The sequence below is a fragment of the Camelus dromedarius genome, chromosome 16 (genome assembly GCF_036321535.1).
Source record: "Camelus dromedarius isolate mCamDro1 chromosome 16, mCamDro1.pat, whole genome shotgun sequence".
In the NCBI taxonomy this organism is placed as follows: Eukaryota; Metazoa; Chordata; class Mammalia; order Artiodactyla; family Camelidae; genus Camelus; species Camelus dromedarius.
The window spans coordinates 26,409,446-26,430,258 of record NC_087451.1 but is presented as its reverse complement, the minus strand read 5'-3'; the positions used below and the strand labels follow the sequence as shown (position 1 = coordinate 26,430,258).

General features: G+C 55.3%; 1 protein-coding gene across 6 annotated transcripts in view; it reads left to right on the top strand.

The window, feature by feature from the left end:
• The window catches only part of MPRIP (myosin phosphatase Rho interacting protein), a 110,700-nt gene that overhangs the window by 27,542 nt on the left and 62,345 nt on the right, over positions 1-20,813 (top strand). For all 6 annotated transcript variants that reach the window (XM_064494807.1, XM_064494804.1, XM_064494802.1 and 3 more), the window contains exons 2-3: positions 1,589-1,666; positions 3,572-3,637. In XM_064494807.1, the coding sequence (XP_064350877.1) occupies positions 1,589-1,666; positions 3,572-3,637 (144 nt within the window). The remainder of the gene's footprint in view (positions 1-1,588; positions 1,667-3,571; positions 3,638-20,813) is intronic.

Sequence of the window (20,813 nt, the reverse complement as noted above, 5' to 3'; positions counted from 1 at the left end):
GGCAGGGCCTCCCAATTTGGAAATGTGGAACAAAAGACATGTTAAGAGGACCCCTAAGGATTACCCAGAGACAGTCTGCGTGTGTAAACAGCAAGTGGGGGGTTTAGGTTTTACTTCGTGTTACTGCCTCCAGAGGGTGGTGGACTCATCAGCCTGACTGTGCCTTTTCCACCCCTTTCTCAAGAGCTGGGTGTCTGTCTAGACCTTTTAACTCCCGTCAAACTCCCACCCCTAGGGGCTTGGGGGACCAGGGCAGGGGCAGGGGTTACTCTTTGGATGTAAAAAGTATGATAGCAGCTCACATTTATTAAGCACTCAGAGGCCAGACACTGTGCTCAGGGTTTTTTTTCCTTATACAATTTTCCTGAGATAATTCAAGTGTCATAAAGTTCACCCTTTTAAAGTGTACAGTTTAGTAGTTTTCAGCATAGTCACAGGTTCATGCAACCAACTCCACTGTCTGATTCCAGAACATTTTCATCACCCCCAAAAGAAGCCCTGTACCTGTTAGCAGTCGCCTCTCTTTGCTGCTCCCTCCACACCCTGCAACCACTCACCTGTGTTCTGTTTCCAGAGATTTCCTTACTCCGGACCTTCCGTGTGCGTGGAGTCATGCAGCGTGTGGTCTTTGCATCCGTCTTCTCTCCCGGAGTGTCAAGTCTCTGGGGTTGTGGCGAGTCAGTGCTTGGTGCCTTTGTACTGGGTCATATTGTGTTGTATGGATAGCCCACTTTATTTGTCCATTCATCTGCTGGTGGACATTAGAGTTATTTGCACTTTTGGTGACTGTGAATAGTGCTGCCATGAATGTTCATGGCCCAGTTTTTACCCGAACACCAGCTCTCGGTTTTCTTGGGTTTGTACATACCAAGGAGTGGAGTTCTGGGTTTAGCCTTTTAAGGAACTAGACTGTTTTCCCCAGTGACTGCACCGTTTCATATTCCTGTGCTATGTTTGTTTTACTTGTACACATCTTGTCAGTCCTCACGTGAGTTTTGCGAGGTGTGGACACAGTTGTCGTCTCTCTCACCTTTCAAATGGAAGACGGAAACCGAAGGGTTTTCGGCCCAGGGCTGTACAGCCAGCAAGTTGGTGATTCTCCGGCTGGTGCTAGTTGTGGTCCCCGGGGCAGCGTCTCTGCTCCCAGGCCCGTCCTGTCCCCTCGGGATGAGGGCCTTTGACTGTGTTGTTCTCGGGATACAGCTCGTACCTGCATGTGACGGCCCTCTCATGGTTACTGAAGAAAATGCCGTCTTTTCCCAGGCTTGGTAGCCTGATCAGGACCTTGAGGGAGGGAGGCATCTGCTTCTTAGGAGTTCCTGTATTCTCCAGTTTCCAGACTCCCGCTGGGCTTTGCGTTCCCCTTTCTACACCAGATGCTGCAGACCTGCATGAGCCTCTTGCTCCCAAGCGTCCTTGGAGGCGTGGCTGGGGCTGGGGCTGGGGAATGAGACGCGTGGTGTGTGCTCAGCAGGGGTGACTTCTGTCTCCTGCAAGCGCTTGTGAGCTTGTCATTAACTTGACCGTGGAACCTGTTCTGTCTCTGCTCCAAGGCCACTGATAACCTGCCCTCCTTTTTCTCCTCCAGGCGAAACCCATCTATGGCGGTTGGCTGCTCCTGGCTCCTGATGGGACCGACTTCGACAACCCAGTGCATCGATCCCGGGTAAGGGCTTCAGAGTGCATTCTGGGGGTAGGGCGGCCCAGAGAGGGCCCACCTTAGGGCAGGTGACAGAGTGGAGGTGGGAGAAGGGGAGTGAACAGTGAATTCTGGGAGCCCCTACTTGGTGAACTCATAGGTCCCCTGGGAAAAACCTCAGTGAGACAGGCCTGGCTCTCCCTTCAAAGTGGGGTGCCCACAGGGTGCCACCTGTTCTGTGGGACGGTGAAATGGAGAAGGCCAAAAGGTGGCAGTTCAGCACACGTTTGCCCCGTGCTGATTAGGCTCTCAGGTCCTCCAGTGCCGAGGCCCTGCTTCCTGCAGCCCCCACCCCCCCGCCCCCAGCCTGGGGCACCCCGGAAGATGAGCACCAGTTAAGGGAGGCGGGCCTGGATGGCCGATGCCACCTCTGCCCCGTCTCTCCTGGGCACCCAACCCTGGGCGGGTCCTGCTGGACACAGACTGCTGCTCAGCCAGGTCTTAGCCAGAGCAGTGAGATGGTCAGACCAGCATCGTCCTGCATCAGCGGCTTGTTCTCCTACCAGAGAGCCCCTTTGGATTTGGTTCCAGTTAAAATACTCTTTCTTTTTCCACATTCTCTCCTCCACATGATGCTGCCTGTACCCTGTAAACTGCTCCTGCTCTGCTCCCTCCCACCCCTGCTCCCCAAGAGCCTCTGCCCTGCCTCTTGGCCTCTGCTGCCCCCAGCCTGAATGCTACACTTTGGGGTGGAGCCTGTGGTACCCCATGGAACTTGCTTTGTGTTTGGGGGTTTTGGGCTTCCTTCTGGAATGGGTTTTGATTTTAAAAACAACAAATAGGAGCCTTGGAAATATTTCTCAGGAAGAGTCCAGGTGGCCTCTCCCTGGACACCCAGTGCGGAACCAGGCTTCTGCAGGTCCTCTCTGTGAGGCCGTGTGAGTGTCCTGTCCCTGCTGTCCCTGCTGTCCAGGCATGAGGGCAGCCGGGGCAGCTGTGCTCCAGAGCCTGCAGTGACCAGGGAGCAGCCCTTGTTCCTGTTTTATATTTAGGTCACACAGAATTGCCATTTCCAGCTTCTGAGAAAAATCATTATTAGAAACGGTACAGTTCTGGCCCAGAGCGAAGAGATACAATATTTCAGTTTGTTCTTGTGGCCTTATTGCCAGTAAAAGTATGAATGTCTTTGGGCATTTTGAAATGCATGAAAATAGGTCTTCGCGATGATCTTTGGGATTCAGGGACCAGCAGTCTCACGTCCTCGACACGTCTAACCCCCCACAAAGCGGAAGGTCCTTTTTATCCCACTGTCAGTACCATTGCCACCATTGACCTCCAGTGGCCTGGCCTTTGGGTGGAGGGTAGAGTTGGTCAGCTCTCCCCGGACTCCAAGTCGTTCCCATCGGTCATGCTTCTCCTCAGTTTTGGTTTTTAGTGGTTTGCTCCTGAGTAAGTCCCAGGGCCGCGGGCTTTCCCCTTCCTCATGCTCCCTCCGGACCATCGGCACTGCACTTTTATAGCATCTCTCCAGATTGTGTCAGGAGTGGGGCGTCCTTGCCTGGCACTCTCAGGTTGTCCCATGTCAGGTCAGGTAATTCACCAAAGTATTGACACGTCTCACACAGTAAGCTCGGTGCTGGGGACGTGGAGGGTACAGAAGGGTGACCAGGACGTTGTCTTTGCCCCTGAGGAGCTTGCAAATTAAAATAGACCAGGTGTCTTAACTCTCAATAATTGGAAACACTGGGTGGTTTGGGCCTTCCTCTGTCCCAGTCCTGGCTAACGAGTCACTGTTCTCCCACCCCGGGGCCTGCTTTTCCTGCTATCCACTCAGGAATGGTTGCTGCGGCCAGCGTCCCCCAGGTGCAGGCAGTCAGAGGGGGCGGCCTAGGGAGACGACTGGACTCCCAACCCCTCTGTGTTCCCTTGCAGAAATGGCAGCGCCGGTTCTTCATCCTCTACGAGCATGGCCTCCTGCGCTACGCGCTGGATGAGATGGTGAGTGTCCTGCCCCAGCTCCAGCCTCTGCCAGGCCCCTTCCCATGGCAGAGGCAGCCCATGTGCTCCTGCTCAAAGTTTCGGAGAAAGGGTGGCAGCTGGTTGCAATGCCCTTATACCCAGAGGCACCTTCATCGGTTGTGGGTGAGAGTCTGTGGTGAGGGAGGAAGCCACTTCTGTTCAAGGGGGATGGGAGTCGGGCTCAGCCGGAGCACCCCGGCTGGACAGAAGTGGGGGTGGCTGTGGGCCTGTGGGGGTTGGGGGAGCCCTGGACAGGTGGAGGCCGGCGGAGCTAATGCTGGTCCGCACCTGCGCCCAGGGCCCCTCTCTGCTCGGTGCTTGGAGGCCTGCTGGCCGAGGGGTGGTGTTCTCCTGGTTGCTCAGCCAGGGTGTAAAGGCTCCTTCCTGTCCTGCCACCCACCTGCTTTGCTTCTTGGGCTGGATGAGTGTTTACCAACCAGGTGGAATGTACTGGCTCTGGCTTTTCTTTTTCTGCCCGTTTTGTCTCCTGACTTTTTCTCTAAAGGAGATTGGTCTCTCCTAACTAAAGTATGACCGAATTCCAAGCTTCATAAAGGGTTGAAGGTGGAAGATTTGAGCACTTTTTATTGTTCCACTGGAGTGTGTGAGTGCGTGTGTGGGCAGCATTTTAAATCAGGACTGTCCTAGCACAGCTAATCACACCATGCAAAATAGGGTAACCCCCACCCCTTTCAGAGTGCATTGCCTTGCTGCAGGGGTGAGAGCGGGGTTCTGGACGTGTGAGCAGAGGACCTTGTAGACTGTTAGGAAACTTGGATTTTCAGGTTTTTACGGCTGATACGTGACTAGGCTGTAAGTGCCCCCACTGAGCATGGTCCTGGAGCCTCCAGCCCGGAGGCAGCTTTCCTGAAACCCAAACTCCCACCCCTACCTGGCCAGCAGGGTCCTCACACCTGGAGCAGAGACTGTTAGTGCAGGCTTGTGTGTGAACTGGGTTCCAACCATGCTGAAAGTTTTCTCCTTGAGTACCTAGAAGTAGAGCTTTGGTCCTCACCTGGGGACCTTGTGCCCCAGGGCTGCCTGGCAGCGTCTGGAGTCATCTTTGACTCTCATGGCCGTGCAGGGGCTGCAGGGGTGCCGTTGGCCCCGAGTGGGTAGAGGCTAGGGCTGCTGCTCAACGTGGTGTGAGGCAGAGGGTGGCCCCCACACCAGAGCGTGACCCAGCCTCAAGTGTCCCCGGTGCTGAGCCTCAGAAACCCTGGCCAGTGGCTTATTTATACTTTTTAAAAACATTAAAACGTGTTCGACTTGCTGTCGTCCTGGTTCCTGAAAGGTTTGGAAGGACCCACCCGTCAGATTTCCCGGGAGTGAAGAGGGTGATGGGGCAGGGTTAGCCTGCTGGCTGGCATGGTGGTGCCATGGACTTGTTCCTGGTGGGGAGGGGTTTCGATGGGCTGTCCGTGGACATCAGGCAGACACAGGGCTGGCAGGACTATGGGGTGCGGCTTGCTCAGGCTACCAGCCTGTATGAAGGCCTGTCTCGGAGCTGGTCTCCAAGAGCAGCAGTCTGAGCGGCCCTGTAGCCTCTGCTGACCCTCCACTCCTGCCACCCTCTCCTCCCCCGCATACTGCTTCCCTCCCCAGCTAATCTCCACATGTAATAAATTGTAACATTTTATGGTTGGGGGGGGCCTTAACACTTAGTCACAACCTGTTTTAAATTGTTACTTGGACTTTTATACAATATTACTATTTGTTTTCATTTGTTTAAATGTTATCTTACCAACTAAGCTGTGACCTTTTTCTCATTGTTGGTCCCCCTGGTAATTCTCCATACCTCTGCATTGCCTGACCTGAGGTTTGGGTGGCACAGACCTGGTAAATATTTGTTGAGTTGAAATAATCAACTTTGTAAAGCATGGCTGCAGGAATTCTGTTTCAGCTTGAGGAGGAGATAGGGCCTGGGTGCTCCTGGGAGAGGGTTGGGTGTGTTTCATGGCTCTGAGTGGTTCCTCAGCATAAGGGAGAATGCCCCCCGGAGGGATCCGGGGAGCAGAGTAGGGACCAGGAGGGCATGGTGGCAGGCAAGAGGGGAAGAGGAGGGGAGGGCTGCCATCCCAGGGAGGCCCTTCTCCTTGGGGACTTCTGGTCGATCTGGGGCCTCGGCCGGTCTGGCTCCAGCGGCTGACTGTTGTTGCCTCTCTTCCAGGCAGCTCTGAGTTGGGACTAACCTTTGGGAATCGTTTTCCTTTTTTGGGAAATTTCTTTCTCGATACACCCACATACCCTGTAACTGGTGGCTGAGGAGGAGAGGCAAATTGCCCAAAAAAGGAAAAAAAAATTTACAAATGCAGGCCGAGGTGAGTGGGCTCAGGGCAGCCTCACAGACAAGTGGGAGCCTGAGCCATGTGGCTGGGCTGCTAGTTTTTCAGGAGTGGACGCAGTGAGGAGTCTAGGAACCCTACCTGCTGCCTCTTCCTTCTGCTTTTACTTCTCCCCCTCTGTGCTCTGCCTGTTCTTATACCAGATGCTGCCACTTCTCCTCGAGCTTTTGGGGACTGATGTCAAGCTAGGGTGCTGGTGTCATCAGAGTCTGAGGGTCACTAGAAGGCTTTCCCGGAGGAGCGCCCTGTCCCGAGGGGAGGCAGGCCCTTGGGTGTCGGGTGGAGTCTGCTGGGCTGTGAGGCTCAGGGCCTGGGGGACTGTGCCCACCGGGCTGTGGACAGCCATGTCTCGTGCCTTCATGTTGTCTTCCTTTTTCCTCCTGGAAGCCAGGCAGAAACATGGTCTAAGGATGTTTTTGTTTGTTTGATTTTAAATTCTGGTAAAATTTTATGCAACAAAATTTACCATTTTAACCAGTTTAAGAGTACAGCTCAGTGGCATTAAGCACTTTCACACTGTGCAACGGTCATCACCATCTGTCTCCAGAACTGTTTCATCTTCCCAAACTGAGACTCTGTCCCCATGAGACACTCCCTCCCTGTATCTTCCCGTGCCCCAGCCCCAGTGCCCACCCTTTTACTTGCCATCTCTGGATTTGACCATTCGAGGGACCTCATACATGTGGGGTCATATGGTGTTTGCCCTTCTGTGTTTGAATTATTTCCCTTAGCACAGTGTCCTCAAGGTTCATCCAAGTTGGAGCACGTGTCAGAATCTCCTTTTTTAAAAAGTTCTAAAGGATCTACTGCTGTTGAACTCTGTCTCCCCTGAAACAGACTGACCCTGGGTTTCTCCTTTATGGAAGCCACAGCAGGTATGTGGGGCTTCTCTCCTCCTCTGCCCTGAGAGCCCTTGAAAGTCGGGACAGGCCAGAGCTCCTTGCCTTTCCTGGGGCCAGTCTGCCCCGGAGGGACTCCAGTGCGGTTCACACCCCTGCACGTAATGGGGGGACACTCCCAGCTCTAGAGCAGTGCCATGTTGGAGAGGAGCTGTGGCTTTGTCATTCTCATAGGACGAGAAGTTACCCTGGTGTCTGCTCTCGTGTACAGCCCTTCAGAGGATGCCGAGTGTTAACAGTTAGGGTTCTGGCTCCTTTACAGTTTCCTTCCAGAAGGACAGTTCTGGAGGTTGCTTTGAGCCCAGGATCTTTGCGCACTGCATTCTCAGTGAATTTGGGCTGCAGGGGAGCCCGGGGCCCGGGGGGACTCGGCTGGGCCCTGCTGTCTCTGAGGTGCTCTGGTTCCTCCGAGGCCGAGCCCTCTCCTCTGTTCCCTGTCACACCCTGGCAGAACGGCTGCCAGAGGGCCAGGTTCAGGTATCCATGCTTTAAATAACCACCCCCTGTGATTTTAAGAAACACAAACACTTGAGAACCCCTGCTTTAAGCTCTGGCTTTCCCCTCTTTGCTTGTGTGTTGTTTGTTGGTAACACGGTGGCCGTTGTGTCTGTAGCGACACTCAGAAAAGGACAAGTGGCTGAGAGAGGGGCCCCCCTCGCGGTGGAGCTCACAGCCTGTTGGGATCCACGTGAACACGTGAAGGTTAAATACCGACGCCAGACCACTGTGTGCAAGCTCTTCAGGGTTGGGGTGGTCCACACAGCCCAGTTTTGTCACTCACAAGTGGAATGGTGTCACCATCCCTCCAGGCCCCAGTTTCCTCTTCTCTGAAATGGGCACGGCAGGCATCGGCCAGGCTGAAGGGCACACAGAGTGCCGAGCCGAGCTCATGGCTCCCAGCCCCCGACAAGCAGGATGGGGACCCAGGCCCCCTCTTTCCTCCCAGAAGACTTCTCTGAGTCCCCAAACCACCCACTACTTATTTTTCAAAAAACAAACCACATCTGTGGAAGTGTTAAGTGCTTTGCCAAAGATGGCTGACGCATGAACATCCATTTTCTGGATAAACTCAGGCCTTTGCAGGGGCTGATGTTTGTGAAGAAGGGTGGAATGCAGCTGGGAGGCAGGAAGGGCCGCTGGGCGTCAGGTGGCCCAGCTGGGAGCGTTTAGGAGTCCTGCGCCAGCCAGGCTGTTCAGAAGGTGATTCCAGAGTGTCGCCGTGTTTCACCCCCACCTGGGCTTGGGGGCCTTAGACGAATCCCTCTTGCTGTCTTACCTCGTCATGACGGCTGCAAGTCAGGCTCACCTTGCCGGGAGGGATGCTGTAACCGTTAGTTCCTTAGTGACTCTTAAGTGTGTGAAGGTAAAAGGCGTCCTGTAAGTATGCTTGCTGGACGCGAGGGCTTCCGCAGTGTGCAGTTTCTTGGGGCGGGAGTGGGTGACAGTGTGAGGGTGGGCGCAGAGGGCCCGGTGCTCCACCTCTGGGCTTCCTGCAGGCTGGTTTGCCATGGCATCTTTGGTCAACTTCACGTTACGTGGAAATGTCACAGTGAGTGATCAGGAAGGGAAGAGATGAACCCAGGTGGGACCAGGAACTCCTCCCAGCTGACAGCAGTGCCCTGTTGTCTGGAGGTCCGGGGTCAGTGGTGAAGCTCACAAGTGTAACTCGATCTCTCACTGTGATGCAGGAGGCTTTGCCATTAGAATGAAGCACCCCTGTGTCTCTCTGGGACCTTCAGTACTGATGTTCCCTGGAGACTGGTGGCTGAACCTCAAGTCATCCCCCCACCCCGCTGCCCTGCCTTTTAACTTAAGTTGAGGAGGAGCTTCGGGATACAGGCTTGTTAAGACATTCGGGCCTAGTATCTAGTGGAAAATGCAGCATCTGCCTCTGGTTGCTTTTTGTTGTCATTTACAACTCTGCATGCTGGCCCAGGTGACATTTCTCACTATGCAGCAGCTGGGGGGATGGAAGATACCAGAAGCTGATCATCAGGCTGTGTGGGAAGAAGCAGCGAGCGGGCCCTGGGGTCATGGCAGAGGGGTTTCCAGAGGTGACCTGGCCCAGATGTCCATTTACGGGTGGGGAGGCCAGTGAAGGAGGGGCTGCACCAGTAGGTGTGGGCAGGCAGTCCGGTTCTTGGTGGTCTGGTCCTGATCTGCGGCCTGTGGTGGCCTTTGGGGAGTTGGGGGCGGGGAGACGAGGGAAGGGCTAGCTGTTTCCACGTGGAGCCTGAGTCTGGGGCGGTGCAGGTGTTCTGTGCTGTCAGGGTTAGACTGTCGCCTGGCGGCCCAGGCCTTGTGGGGGAGAGGAGCTGGAGAAGGACACGCAGGACTGAGTGGGTCAGGTAGAAGGGAGCACATACCTGCTGGGGGGGGGGGGTGGCACTGAGGTAATCCTGACCCAGTCACAAGAGCAGACACAGCCCCCTCTGAGGGGTCCAAGTTGGACATGACTGCCTTCCTCGGTCCTTCGCCCCCAGGACGCATTTCCACATGGGTCTACCTCTGCAGGGCAGTGGGCCAGAGCCTGGTATTTGCCTGCATAGATGGGGCCTTAAGTAATGTACCCAGGTGTGGGAGAGGCTCGGCAGGTGTTGGCTGATGCAGCGGGAGCTGGTCTGCGTCCTCCTTACTCTGGCACTTGAGTCTCAGTGGGAAACATTTTAAGAAGGCCTCCCCCTGAGGACCGTCGCTCTTTGACTTTCAGACCAGACTGAGAGGATCTGGGGACCCTGGGTCGCCCAGCGTGCTTCTCTTCCTTCCCAGTTATGTGTGTGCTGAGTCTCGGCAGCGAGGCCCACCTGTGTTGAGGGCCCGGGAGCCCCTGAGAAGCCACGCTCTTCTCTGTGTCCCTGCTGTGCCTGCAGCTGCTGAGCAGGGAGACTCATGGACGCCCCCGAAGATGGTTTTTCATCCTGCCATCCACCTGGGTGCCGTTCTGCTCTGCGCGTGCACAGCTCTCAGTGACGGGGTGGTGGGAGCGGCAGTTCTGTTGAGTCGGTGGCCCTCACTCTGTGCTAGGAGAGTGGCTGGGGATGGGCTGTGACCGGCACCCTTGCGGGAGGCCTCCTGAGCTGTGGGCCGACTTCTCTGGGCAGCCGTGACAATGGCCTGTAGGCTGAGGTCTGGGATCGTGGCCTGGGGCTCTGGCTGTCCTGCAGAGAGAGGAGTGACTGGGGGGTTAGGAAAGTGAGCAGCTTGGAATGATTGGTTAGGAATCTAATTAAGTGACAGCAGGGAGAGAACTGTCAAAAAAGAGTCATTTTATGTGAGTTAGCGACAGACAGCATTTGGGGCTGAAGAAACAAAGCCCAGTGCCTGGGACTAGTGTGTCACAAGTGCGCCCGCACTGCTCGCACACGCGCCCCCGCGGGGCCAGGCCGCCGGACGCCAGGCTGCAGAGTCCGTAGGGCACTGTCTTCTCGGGGTCCTCGCTCCGCCCACTCAGGACCCCCGTCGCACGCCCAGCACTCCCTGCCTGGCCTAGCCTTTACTTTGGACTTCACAGGGACGTGGGCAGCACTAAGCATCCATGCGTCAGTCCGCTGAGGGCGTTCATGTATGTTAGTGCCTTTGCCTCTCCTGCCCGCCCGCCCCCACAGCACTTTTCAGAAGACTGTGTCTTCGGCAGGGAAGGGAGGGGCTGCCCTTTCTAGGGGGAGGGCTTCTTGAAGCCAGGGCATGACTGTACTGGTGGGACCTCAGAGACAGCGGGTGGCGGGTCTGAAGGAAGGCCACCTCCCTGTGCCACATGCTGGCTTCTTCTGAAGGGCTGGCCAGCCTGTGTGCCTGTTCCTTCACAGACCGCTCTCGACTTCCCTCTGAAGACCCTGGGGGTCAGTCTCTGGGACGGTGGGAGGTCTGTCTAGGCTTGTCAGTGACAGTGGGCAGTGTTTTGAAGGGTCCTTCATCCTTCTTTCTTGTAGCTCATATTTCCCCTGGGATCTCTCTGCCCTGATGTACATGAAACCATTTTAAAGGCATATATATAATACATGTATGTAGTTTAAAAAGTTAAAAATGTAAGCACGACACTTGTAGTACGCTAGAGCGCACCAGCCTCCCGGTCCTCCTGACCCTGCCATCTGTTTCCACAGGAGGCCGTTTACTGTTCTTGTAGCTGGAGGATTTTGGTACTCACCTCTGTGTTTGTAAACAGCGCGTTTATACAGCTGTTTCCTGAGGTTTGGGAAGGTGTTATCTGTTGATTTTGTGTGTCCCCCCCACCTCGTATGTGTGCAGGCGCCTGTGCTCTCCCACCCCCTCAGCCCCCTCCGTCCTGCCAGCACCGGTAAGTGTGAGGCTGACGTCAGCCGGGTTTGAATTATTACGACCCTGTGAAAAATGTACACACTCAAGCCGTGGGGCACGCCGTGATTCCGTCTCCTCTCACGTTGTTTCTCTTGCAGTTAATAATTGCCCTCGCCCTTCACTTGTTTGATTCATGTTTAACTAACCTTCCTGAACTCTAAGCTTCCTGACAGAACTGTAAAGCTCCTCCGAGTGTGGGCAGGTCCCCAGGTCAGTGATTCTTTCTTTTCACGGTAACGTCCCTCGTGGAGACGTCTGTCCTCTTGTTCCCACTTGGACTGGCCCCTCTCCAGGCCTGCTGCTTAGCTCTCCGTCGGGGAGCTCCTCCTCCTGCTTCTGAGTTCCTTAGGTCGAGCTCTTCTTATTTGGCTTATTCTCCATTTGGTGAAGCCTCTGGAGAAAGGCTCAAGGCAGAAAAAGGTCTTGAGACCTCGCGTGTCTGAAAGCGCCTTTCCTGTTCACTCTCTGTTGGTGGCAGGACTGGCTGTAGGTCAGGCTGGAAGTCATTTGCACTTGGAATTTTGAAGGTGCTGTTCTTTGTCTTTAACTTCTTCTTTTGCTGTGGAGAGGTTCATGTGCAGGGGGTCCGGTTCCTGATCCTTTGGAAATAAATGGGGTTTTCTCTCTGAAAACTTTTTAGGAGCTTCTCATTGTCCCTTGAGTTCTAAAGTTTCACCAAGATACGTGTTGGCTGGTGTGGACCTTTCACCTTTCACTGAGCCCAAAGCCTGTGGCCTCCCAGTGAGGAAAGCTCTGTCCTTCTGGTCCAGAAAGTGTTGTTGTGGTTTTAAATCTGGTGGTTTCCTTTGCCCCATTTCCCCTGGTCTGCATGTTTAGAGTTCCTATTGGTTCTTTCAGACACTCTCAAATTTTGTTGTCTTTTTACATTGCTGTGTCATGCCTGAGATTTAGTTAACCTTGCCTTAAACCCCTCTGTTTCTGATTCCAGCTATTCTGTTTTCTTGTTTTTATTCTGGTTCTTATGTCAGCCATCGTATTTTTAGTTTCTTAGGGCTCAATTTTTATTTCCTCTGTACCCCTTTTTCATAACACCTTATTCATGTTTCTTGGATGCAATGTGCTCTCTCCTAATTTCAGTTACTTTGAAAGTCTGTTCTCTGTCTGGCCTGACCTGCTTTGCTCTCAGTTTCCTTTCTGCCTGTTTTGGTCTTGGGCTTTCTCAGACGAGTGGTGACTCTGGGCTGTATGTTGTATGTAAGAGAAAGACTGTGTGTGCAGGGTTTGTGTGGGGGCGACTGGTCGGCCTCCCCTCAGAAGGACAGTCAGGCGGGGACCTGGCGAGCCCCCAGACGGAGGGCTGCTCACCTCAGCCTGTGGAGAACGCCCACTTCAGAAGGTCTTCCTCTGGGGCTGGCTGCCTTCCCCAGGTCCGGTCCTCTCAGCTCCAGTCTCGGGAGGCAGCAGCAGGACTTGGCACCGGGGAGACCTCAGCGTCAAGGATGCAGACTTCCATGGAGTTTTCCACGCCATGCACTGCCCCCTGCCCTGAATCCAGACCTTTTCAGAGATCGCCTGCTGGTCGCTGCTGGCGGGGGCCTGGCCCCCAGGGGCTGACTGATCCTTGAGCAGGTTGCTGACCAGTCCTCCTGTTCCGGGCCTTGCCTCCTTAGTCAGAGATGCCTGGGGCCTGTAGGCCCTGAGCTTGCTGGTGTTCCGGGACCGTGTCAGCTCCTCCTGGTTTCCCTCTGGAAGCCCTCTCTGCTTTACTTGGTCAGTCTCCGTGCATGCACAGCCACTTCCTATGTTCCAAAATTTGTTTAATATCCCACATCTGCTGCTGGTTTTAATCCTACATCTCCTCTCCAGCTTTTTTTTTTTTTTTTTTCTGTCTTTGGGAGTTTATACTGTTGAAAAAAATTCTCATTTTTATTAGGGTTTTATCAGCAACTTGAACATGCTGCTGTGTGATTTTGGCCATGTGTGACTGTAGGCCCACGCCCCCCCCCCCCCCCCCGGGCAGTTCAGGACTCGATTTGCAGAGTGTGTGCAGGTTTCACTGTGGGCACATCCCTCCTGCCTTCCCCACTCCTCTATTTCTAGGCTGCTGTTCTCTCCTTGCTTTGTCCTATGTGGGCCACGTTGTTGCCCTGGGTCTGTGTAGCTCTTTGTGTGCGCCTGGCGGGGTGTGTGTGGCATGTCTGGAGTGGACATATGCCTGCCTGCTGAGGGGGAGGTGTTCTCCTCCATCTGTAATTTGCTTCTGCACCTTTTATGAGGAAGAGAGACTTTCATAGATAGTTGAAATCCCAAATTCTCTGGTTGGAAACTCAGGGGTTAATGATGACTGCTGTTCCAGAAGAGTAGAGGGAAACAGTCTGTCTAATCTCCCTCTGGTGAATAAGGGGCCCAGTCACCTGCTTGCACCAACAATAAGACCCTTGTTGTCACAGACCGGTCAGGTTCTGTAACCGACTCTCTGGCTGCCTTGAGAAAGACCATCCGGGAGACCTGGGGCCCAGGCCTGGCCTTATCCCAGTGCCACGCGCACCGTCGTGGTTCCCTTCTCCCCATACCATGTGTTTTCCTGATGACTCTCCTTGGAACCTTTGGAAGGCAGGAGAGGTTGATTTCATTCACTCACTCATTGCTCGCTTGCTGCGTGTCCTGTGCGGGCTGGAAGAAAAGGTGAGCAAGGATCCTGCCCTCCAGGACTTCCTAGTCTCTAGTTAGGAAGAGTAGGGTCAGCCGGCCGGGGTGCAGTGCAGAGAGCTGCACACACCCTGCTTGCCGCAGGGGCCAGCCTGGCAACCCTGGGACTCCCGGGGAGAGAGCAAATTAGGAGTAATCCAAGGTGGAGGGATGGGACTGGTCAAAGCCCAGAGACGGTGGTGGGAGATGGGGCTAAAGGAGTGATTTTCAGGGTCGTACTTGTGGTCTCAAAGAACTGAGGTGGCCTGAGTCATTGGAAGCCCAGAGAGAACTGAAGAGCCCACCTCATTCTTCCCCAGTCAAGCCAGAACCAGCAGCAGAGGGAGGGGCGACTGGCGTCTCACCTCTGTGCCCTCACCACCTCCCACACTGCTGAGAGCTGAGGTGGCCCTGCTGGGGGTCAGCACCATCACACCGGGCCCCTGGGAGCTGCTGTGCAGTCGTGACATTTGCCAGCTTCCGTGAATGCAGAGATGGCCGAGACGGCAGCAGTGAGAAGTGGCCTCAGAGGTCCCAGCTCTCAGCTCAGTTTCTTCTTTTCCCTGGAGTCTGATGCTGCTCCCGCCGCGCTCTGCTCCAGCCCCTGACTCTGCCACCCACCGGCCTTTCAGAATTGGGATTGAAACAGAACATGTTTCTGGCCCCAGAAGGTCCCTGCTTGTCGAATTCCCATGTCTCTAAAAATATCTGTGAGCTTCTTCCCGCCCAGTCTCCTCCCGACAGAGTCCGCCTCTCCCCCACCCTCCACTCGGGGAAGAAATAAAACCTGCTTCTCGACACTCTTTCCGGACTCAGAACGGAATAAATAAGAAGTGCTGTTTCCACAGTTAGAGGGAACAGTGCCTTTGTTGGGTCTGGAGGGCTGCCACCGCGCCTGGGTCTGAGGGTCCTGCCCCTGCTCTGGGAAGGGCACCAGGGAGGAGGAGAGAGGGGGACCAGGGCGAGGAGCCCCCCTCTCCTGTGCGCGGGGTGGAAGGGAGGCAGCCCTCCTGCAGTGGGCTGCCTGCAGTGAGTCTTGGTGTGGGAATGAACCGGGCTCCCAGGCCCCTAGGCCCCTGGCTGCCTGGTCAGTGCAGACCGAAAAGGAGTCTGTGGGAAGCCTCCACCCTTGGAGGCTGCCTGAGGATCCTGGAGCTTTCTCAGGCATTCCTGGACTGGGATGAAGCCTCAGACCCCTCCCCCGCCCCACCCCCAAACCTTGGATGCTGGCCTAATTGAGACTTCATTTATTTCCACATTTTCCCAGCTCCGTATAAAAAGACAAGCAAATGGGTGAGGCCTCCCAGTGGGCTTAAGAGCATGGGGGGTGGTAAGTGGGGGCAGGGGGAGGAAAGACTCAAGGGGGGGCTTCCTTCATCCTAGGGGCTGTGGAGCCGGGAGGGGAGGGGGGAGCTAGGGCAAAGGGGCTGCCAGGCAAGGAGGCGGTGAGAAGAATTCCTTCCCCCTACTCGGAAACCCAAAAATAGCCGCCGTGTCAAAGGCACAAGCCTTGCAAACTTGGAGCCAGCTGAAAGCCATTTGCTTCTCAGCCCCTGCCCTCTTCCCCCACTTCCCTCCTTTTCCCCCACTTTCCCCCCTTCCCCCCACGTCCCCCCCCTTCCCCCTCTTCCTCTGAGTCCCCTCTGTCCGAGCCCCTGCCCAGTATGGCGCCTTCACTGGTTGCTGCAGAGGAGTCCTGAGAGCAGCGAGTCCTGTCTAAGCATCCAAAGTTCTTCCTGCATTTCCTTTTCTTGTAACTTTGAATTTTCCTTTTCTGATTTCTTAAAGTGAAGCAAATGTGTACTAAAAATGTAGATGTAAGGACTGGATTGGATCTTGAAACCAAGGGGAGTGGCCACATACAAGAGAGCAAATGCTCCGAAACTGTTCGCTACTATAAATGTAAAAAGCAGCCTACTTGTTGCACACATTTTGTAAAAACAGGAAAGCACAAAGATGAAAAGATAAACTGACTATTCAGAAAAACTTTCTGATGTGAACTTTTTGGGGTTTAAATGATGAGAGGCCCTTTTTGGGTTACTTGCTCAGAGCTGTTCCCACAGGAGAAGTCCTTCCAGGCATCACATCTCTGCTGCCTGCCTGCCGCGTGCGCAGTGGGAGAGGGTGGAGTGAACGTGTCCCCTTCTGGGCATCCCTCTTGGGGTGCTGGGCTGGGCCGACTCTTGGAGGCTGACCGGCTCCATCCAGACTGCTCTCACAGGTACCAGAGGCTGAGTGGCCACAAACAGTGCGGTGTATTTCTCAGCGTTCTGGAGGCCAGAGGTCCCAGGCCAGGGTGGCTGAGGGGTCAGGCTCTGGTGCAGGCTGATTCCTTCGTGTGTCCTCACCGTGGAGAGCAGCGATTACTCAGGTTCCCTGTGACCTCTAGAAGACCACTAATCCCACTCAAAAGTCCCCCACCCTCGTGGCCTTGCTGAGTCATGGTCACCTCCCACGCCCCCACCTCCTCCTGTCACCCCACTTCAGTGGGGTTTCAAAGCAGGACTTTCAAGGGGGACGCAAACATTCTGGCCATGACGTGGCCCTTTGTGACTCCAGCCGGGCCCCACCTCTGCACTGCAGTCGCTCTGGCCCCAGAGCTGCCCAGATGGACCCAGGGGTGGGCTGACAGCAAGTTAACCTGGACACTTGCTGCCCTCCAGCCCAGATGCTCCAGTCGAGAGTGTCTCTACCTTGAGATCCAGGTTGCAGGAGCACGTCACCATCCCTTGGAATGCCTCGGTGTGTCTGGCCCTGGAGAGCACAGTGTGCCAACCCAGCAGGCCCGGCTCACAGGTTGTTCCAACCTGGGCTTTTTCCCCTGTGGAACCAGCCGAAGTAAAACTAAACTGAATTGGTCTGTCCTCAAGCAGTTTGTGAAAAAGTACGTGGATTGGTGTGTGTGGGTTTGAATTCCAGCTCTACCATCCAACTGTGACCACTTTCTGCAACTTTGCTAAATCTGAGTTTTCTTATCTGTGGAATGGGGAAAGTAGTGGCACCTTTTGGGATGACTTCACACAAGAACTCAGTGGAGCTGTGTTTCCTGTCTTCCCTGCTACCTTCCTGCTCCACTGGGGAGCTCATCTCAGGCCCTGGGGGGAGGGGAGGGAGACCTCCTGCCGAGTTGAGCTTCCCTGAAGGAGCCCCTCCCTGTCAGGTCCAGGTTAAGAACAGAGTTGAACGCTTTGTAATAATACATCCAGATTTTTAAAAATAGGTATTTTCCAAAAGAAGAGAAACTTCAGAATTATTTTGACAGTAGCATTGACAACAGTGATCCAATCGTGTGTGTATTTTCCTCATTTTTGGAATTCTTTTCTGCAGTGGGGACAGTGTCCTCCTCAGGGTCCTGAGGCGTCGAAGAGACGGGGCTGAGCACCCAGTGTGCTAGGCGTGCGCACCTCCGTGGCTGGGGTGGTGCCTGCTGGTGCCGCATCTCCTGCCCAGTCCTCTGCGTTCCCAGCCCAGCTAACAGGCACCTGCCCCAGAGAGCTCTGGCTTTGGGCCTCCATGAGAGGCTTCACTAAGGCTTGGACCTGCTGGGCAGCATGGAGATGCTGTCCCGTGGCCCTGCTCTGGGCTCACCACTGGAAGAAGAGTTGGACTCCATTCCCCTTCCTGCGCTGACCAGTCAGCCTGGGGCCCTCCCATGGCTCACCCTCGTTTGTTTCCCCTTTGGAACCACTGTGTCTGCACTGTGCCTGCCCCTAAAGTTCATACTTTAAGCAGCCCGTGTCCATGACACATGCCTGGCAGGACACCTGCAGGGTAGAAGACCCACACATGCCCAACCCCCGGTGCGGCCAGCCTGCAGTACCCTGTTCTTTCCATGAGGCCGTCGCGCACCTCTTCTACCCACGGGTGTTCCATCTGCCCCTCCAGCCTGGAGTTCTTACCTCCCTGAGGCAGGGCGGTGGAGTGGAGTGAATATGGACTGAGAGTCAGAAGGCCTGGTACGCTAGGCAGCTGTGGACCAAGTCACTTCCACTTCGTGGCTGGGGTCAGATGCGCTTTCGTGGAAGTCGAGAGTAAAAGTATTAGCCAAGCGTAGAGCTAAGGAGGCCTCACTCGCTCCTTCTGTGGTCCAAGCAGCTCCCCATTCACAAGATCCTGTCACTGTGACCCTGCCCTGTCCAGCCGGCCACGCGGCTGCCGGGACGCTCAGGCCATACGTTCCTTGGACTCGGGGAAGCCAGGCGCCTGCGGTATCCAGTGGCTCTGCTGTTCCCGAAGTCCTGGCCTCTGTGTTTAGTAAGTGGCCTAACTGGAGGCCCAGGGAGCTTCACCGGCTCATCTTGTGCTTTGATCCCTCTGTCTGGCCTTCTCTCGTCACGTGGGGAGAGTTGAGGTTCATGCCCCAACCTAATAGGTCTGTCTTTGCTGAAGAGCAGGGCTCTGGCTGTTGGAGCCCTGTCCCCCGTGGCCGCGGCTCCATCTCGCAGGTGATTTCCCAAGGCTGCGAGCGCTGGTGCTGATCCCTTCCTGAGAAGGTCCCCCGCGGTGCCCTCCTCTTACCTGCTGCCTCAGGAAGCACGGGAGTGAAAAGACTATCGAAAAAGGTGGAAGCCTAGTTGTCTGCAGGAAAACAGCATGAGTTTCCTCACACCCTGCCTCAGACAGCGGCCCTGTGCGCACAGTCCCCCAGCATCTGATGCCCCTGTTGTGTTCCACGCTACAATAATCAAATCTGGGAGCAAAGCTCTTTGTCCTCTTTAGCAACAGGACGTCTCGTAGGACGTGAGGCGGGGTGTTTCTGCAAACAACTATCATTTGATGCTTCCGTAAAGGGGAAGAACGTTTTACGACTCTAGTAGCTGTGGGGCTAGCATGTGGTATACATTCACACTTGAGCGAGGGGTCTCATCCTGGGACCCCTGGCGCCAACCCTGGCTGAGGGCTGGCGTTGCAGAGACAGTCCGGGTCACGCAGTAGGTTCCTGGGCCTCTCGGCTCACCCCGCGTACAGAGGTCCTGGGACTAGAACTAGCCCCAGGAGTTAATTCACTTCAGAGCGGAGGTGGGTAGAACGTGTGTGTCGTGCTGGGGGGGGGGGCGGTCCTGACATGCAGGCTGGGGGTTGTCGGAAGGCGGGAAGGGAGACCCACCCCTGGATGTTCCTGGGGGCGCAGCCTGTCCCAGAGGCTCGTGGGCAGCTGGCCCTCTGTGGGCGGTGTCTTCAAGTGAGACCAGGGCCCTAGGCCTTGGTCTGCAGCTCTCTCTCCTGCTCGGCCCTCCCAGCCCCTCAGTCGGGGCCTCCTCACGCCTCCATTGCCTGGCTTCGTGAGGAGTGTGTTTGGAAAGTGCTGGGACCCGGTGCAGCCTCCTCCCTGGGGCGCGTGGCCAGGACCTGTCCCTGCTGGTGCTAGAGTGAGCGTCAGGTGGAGGGAGCGAAGTCAGTGCCAGTTGACGTCTGTGACAGTTACACCTAGCACCAGGCCTGGGCCTCAGCTCCAAGGGCATCTTCTGGAAGGTGATGCTCTGTTTGGTGCCTTGTGTTTGGAGGCTGCTCTGGCCAGTTCTCCGTAGTACACACACCCGCTGAGCCACCCGCCTGCATGGCTGTGGTAAGGAGGTCCTTGCTGTGTGCTCACCCGTTGTCCCTGCAGTGACCTCTGAGATGCCCTGTGTCTGCTGTTGAGCTCGGAATTGGGGGCCTGCCCTTCGCTCTCAGAGAGCCCGAGGCTTTGCTGGGGGCAGACACACGAACACCTGAGGAGGGAAATGCTGCAGCCCTCACAGGTGCCAGGTGGGGCTCCCAGGTAGGGTGTGACTTGGGCCTGGAGGAGCCTCAGGGTCACGTGGTCTGTGTGGGGAAAGTGGGAGGAGATGCCGTCCCATCCACGTGGGTTTAGCTGGTGGGGAGTGTGTGAGGGCCTGTGTGAGTCCCACCCCTCCCACCTCCCAGCCGCCGTGTCTTGGCTGAGACCCTGGTTACTCTCCTGCAGAGAGGACCTCGGTCCAGGGCCCTGCTCCGGGCGTGGTGTGCTGAAGCCTCCGGGAACAGCAGTGAGGTTGGATGGGAGAGTTAAGATCAGGGTGGCAGGTTTGGTTGTTAATATAAAGTCTCCCTGTGGCAAACCTAAAATCCTTTGACTTTCTCTTTGGCACGGCCTGCGTGAGTCCTTGTAAGTTCTCACACACGCAGTTATCGGAGAAGAGGCCTTTGTGCCCAGAAAACCAGGGATGAGACCTGTGAGGCCCAGAAACTTCCTGGTTGTGTAATTTCAAAAAAAAATTTTTTTTTGGTAACAGTTTTATTGAGATGTAACTCATACCATAGAATTCACGCTTTAATGTGAACAATTCAATGGTTCTTAGTATATTGACAGAGTTGTGCAGCCATCAACACAGTCACTTGAGAACATTTTCAGCTCCCCAGAGAGAAACCCCATTCCTGTGGCAGTCATTCCCCATTTCCCTCCAACGCCCCCCAGCCCCAGGCAACTTTCTGCTCTGTGGGTTGGCTTTTCTGGGTATTTTGTGTAAATGGAATCAGACTATCTGTGGCCTTTGTGTCTGCTTCTCTCGGTCAGCATCAGGGCTTCAGGGTTCACCCTTGTAGTGTGGCGTGTGTCAGAATTTCGTTCCTTCTTAAAGCTGAAGACCCTGATGTCATTTGGAAGGACAGCACTGTGTTGCCCGTCCATCTGCTAGGGCCGCCCGGGCCGGGTCCGTGTTGGCTGTTGTGAGCAGAGCGGCTGTGGACACCCACGGATGGCTGTCTGTGTGGACATCTGTGTCGCCGTTTTCTTGGGTGTGCATCTGGGAGTGGAGTTGCTGCATCTGACCTGTTGAGGACCCTTCACACTGTTTTGCACGGTGACAGCCCCATCTCACATTCTGACCATCGTGCGTGAAGTTTCCGACTTGTCCACGTCCTCCCAACATGCCTGTGTCCACCTTCCTCACTGTGCTCGTCCTTACGGCTGTGAGGTGGTCTCTCCCC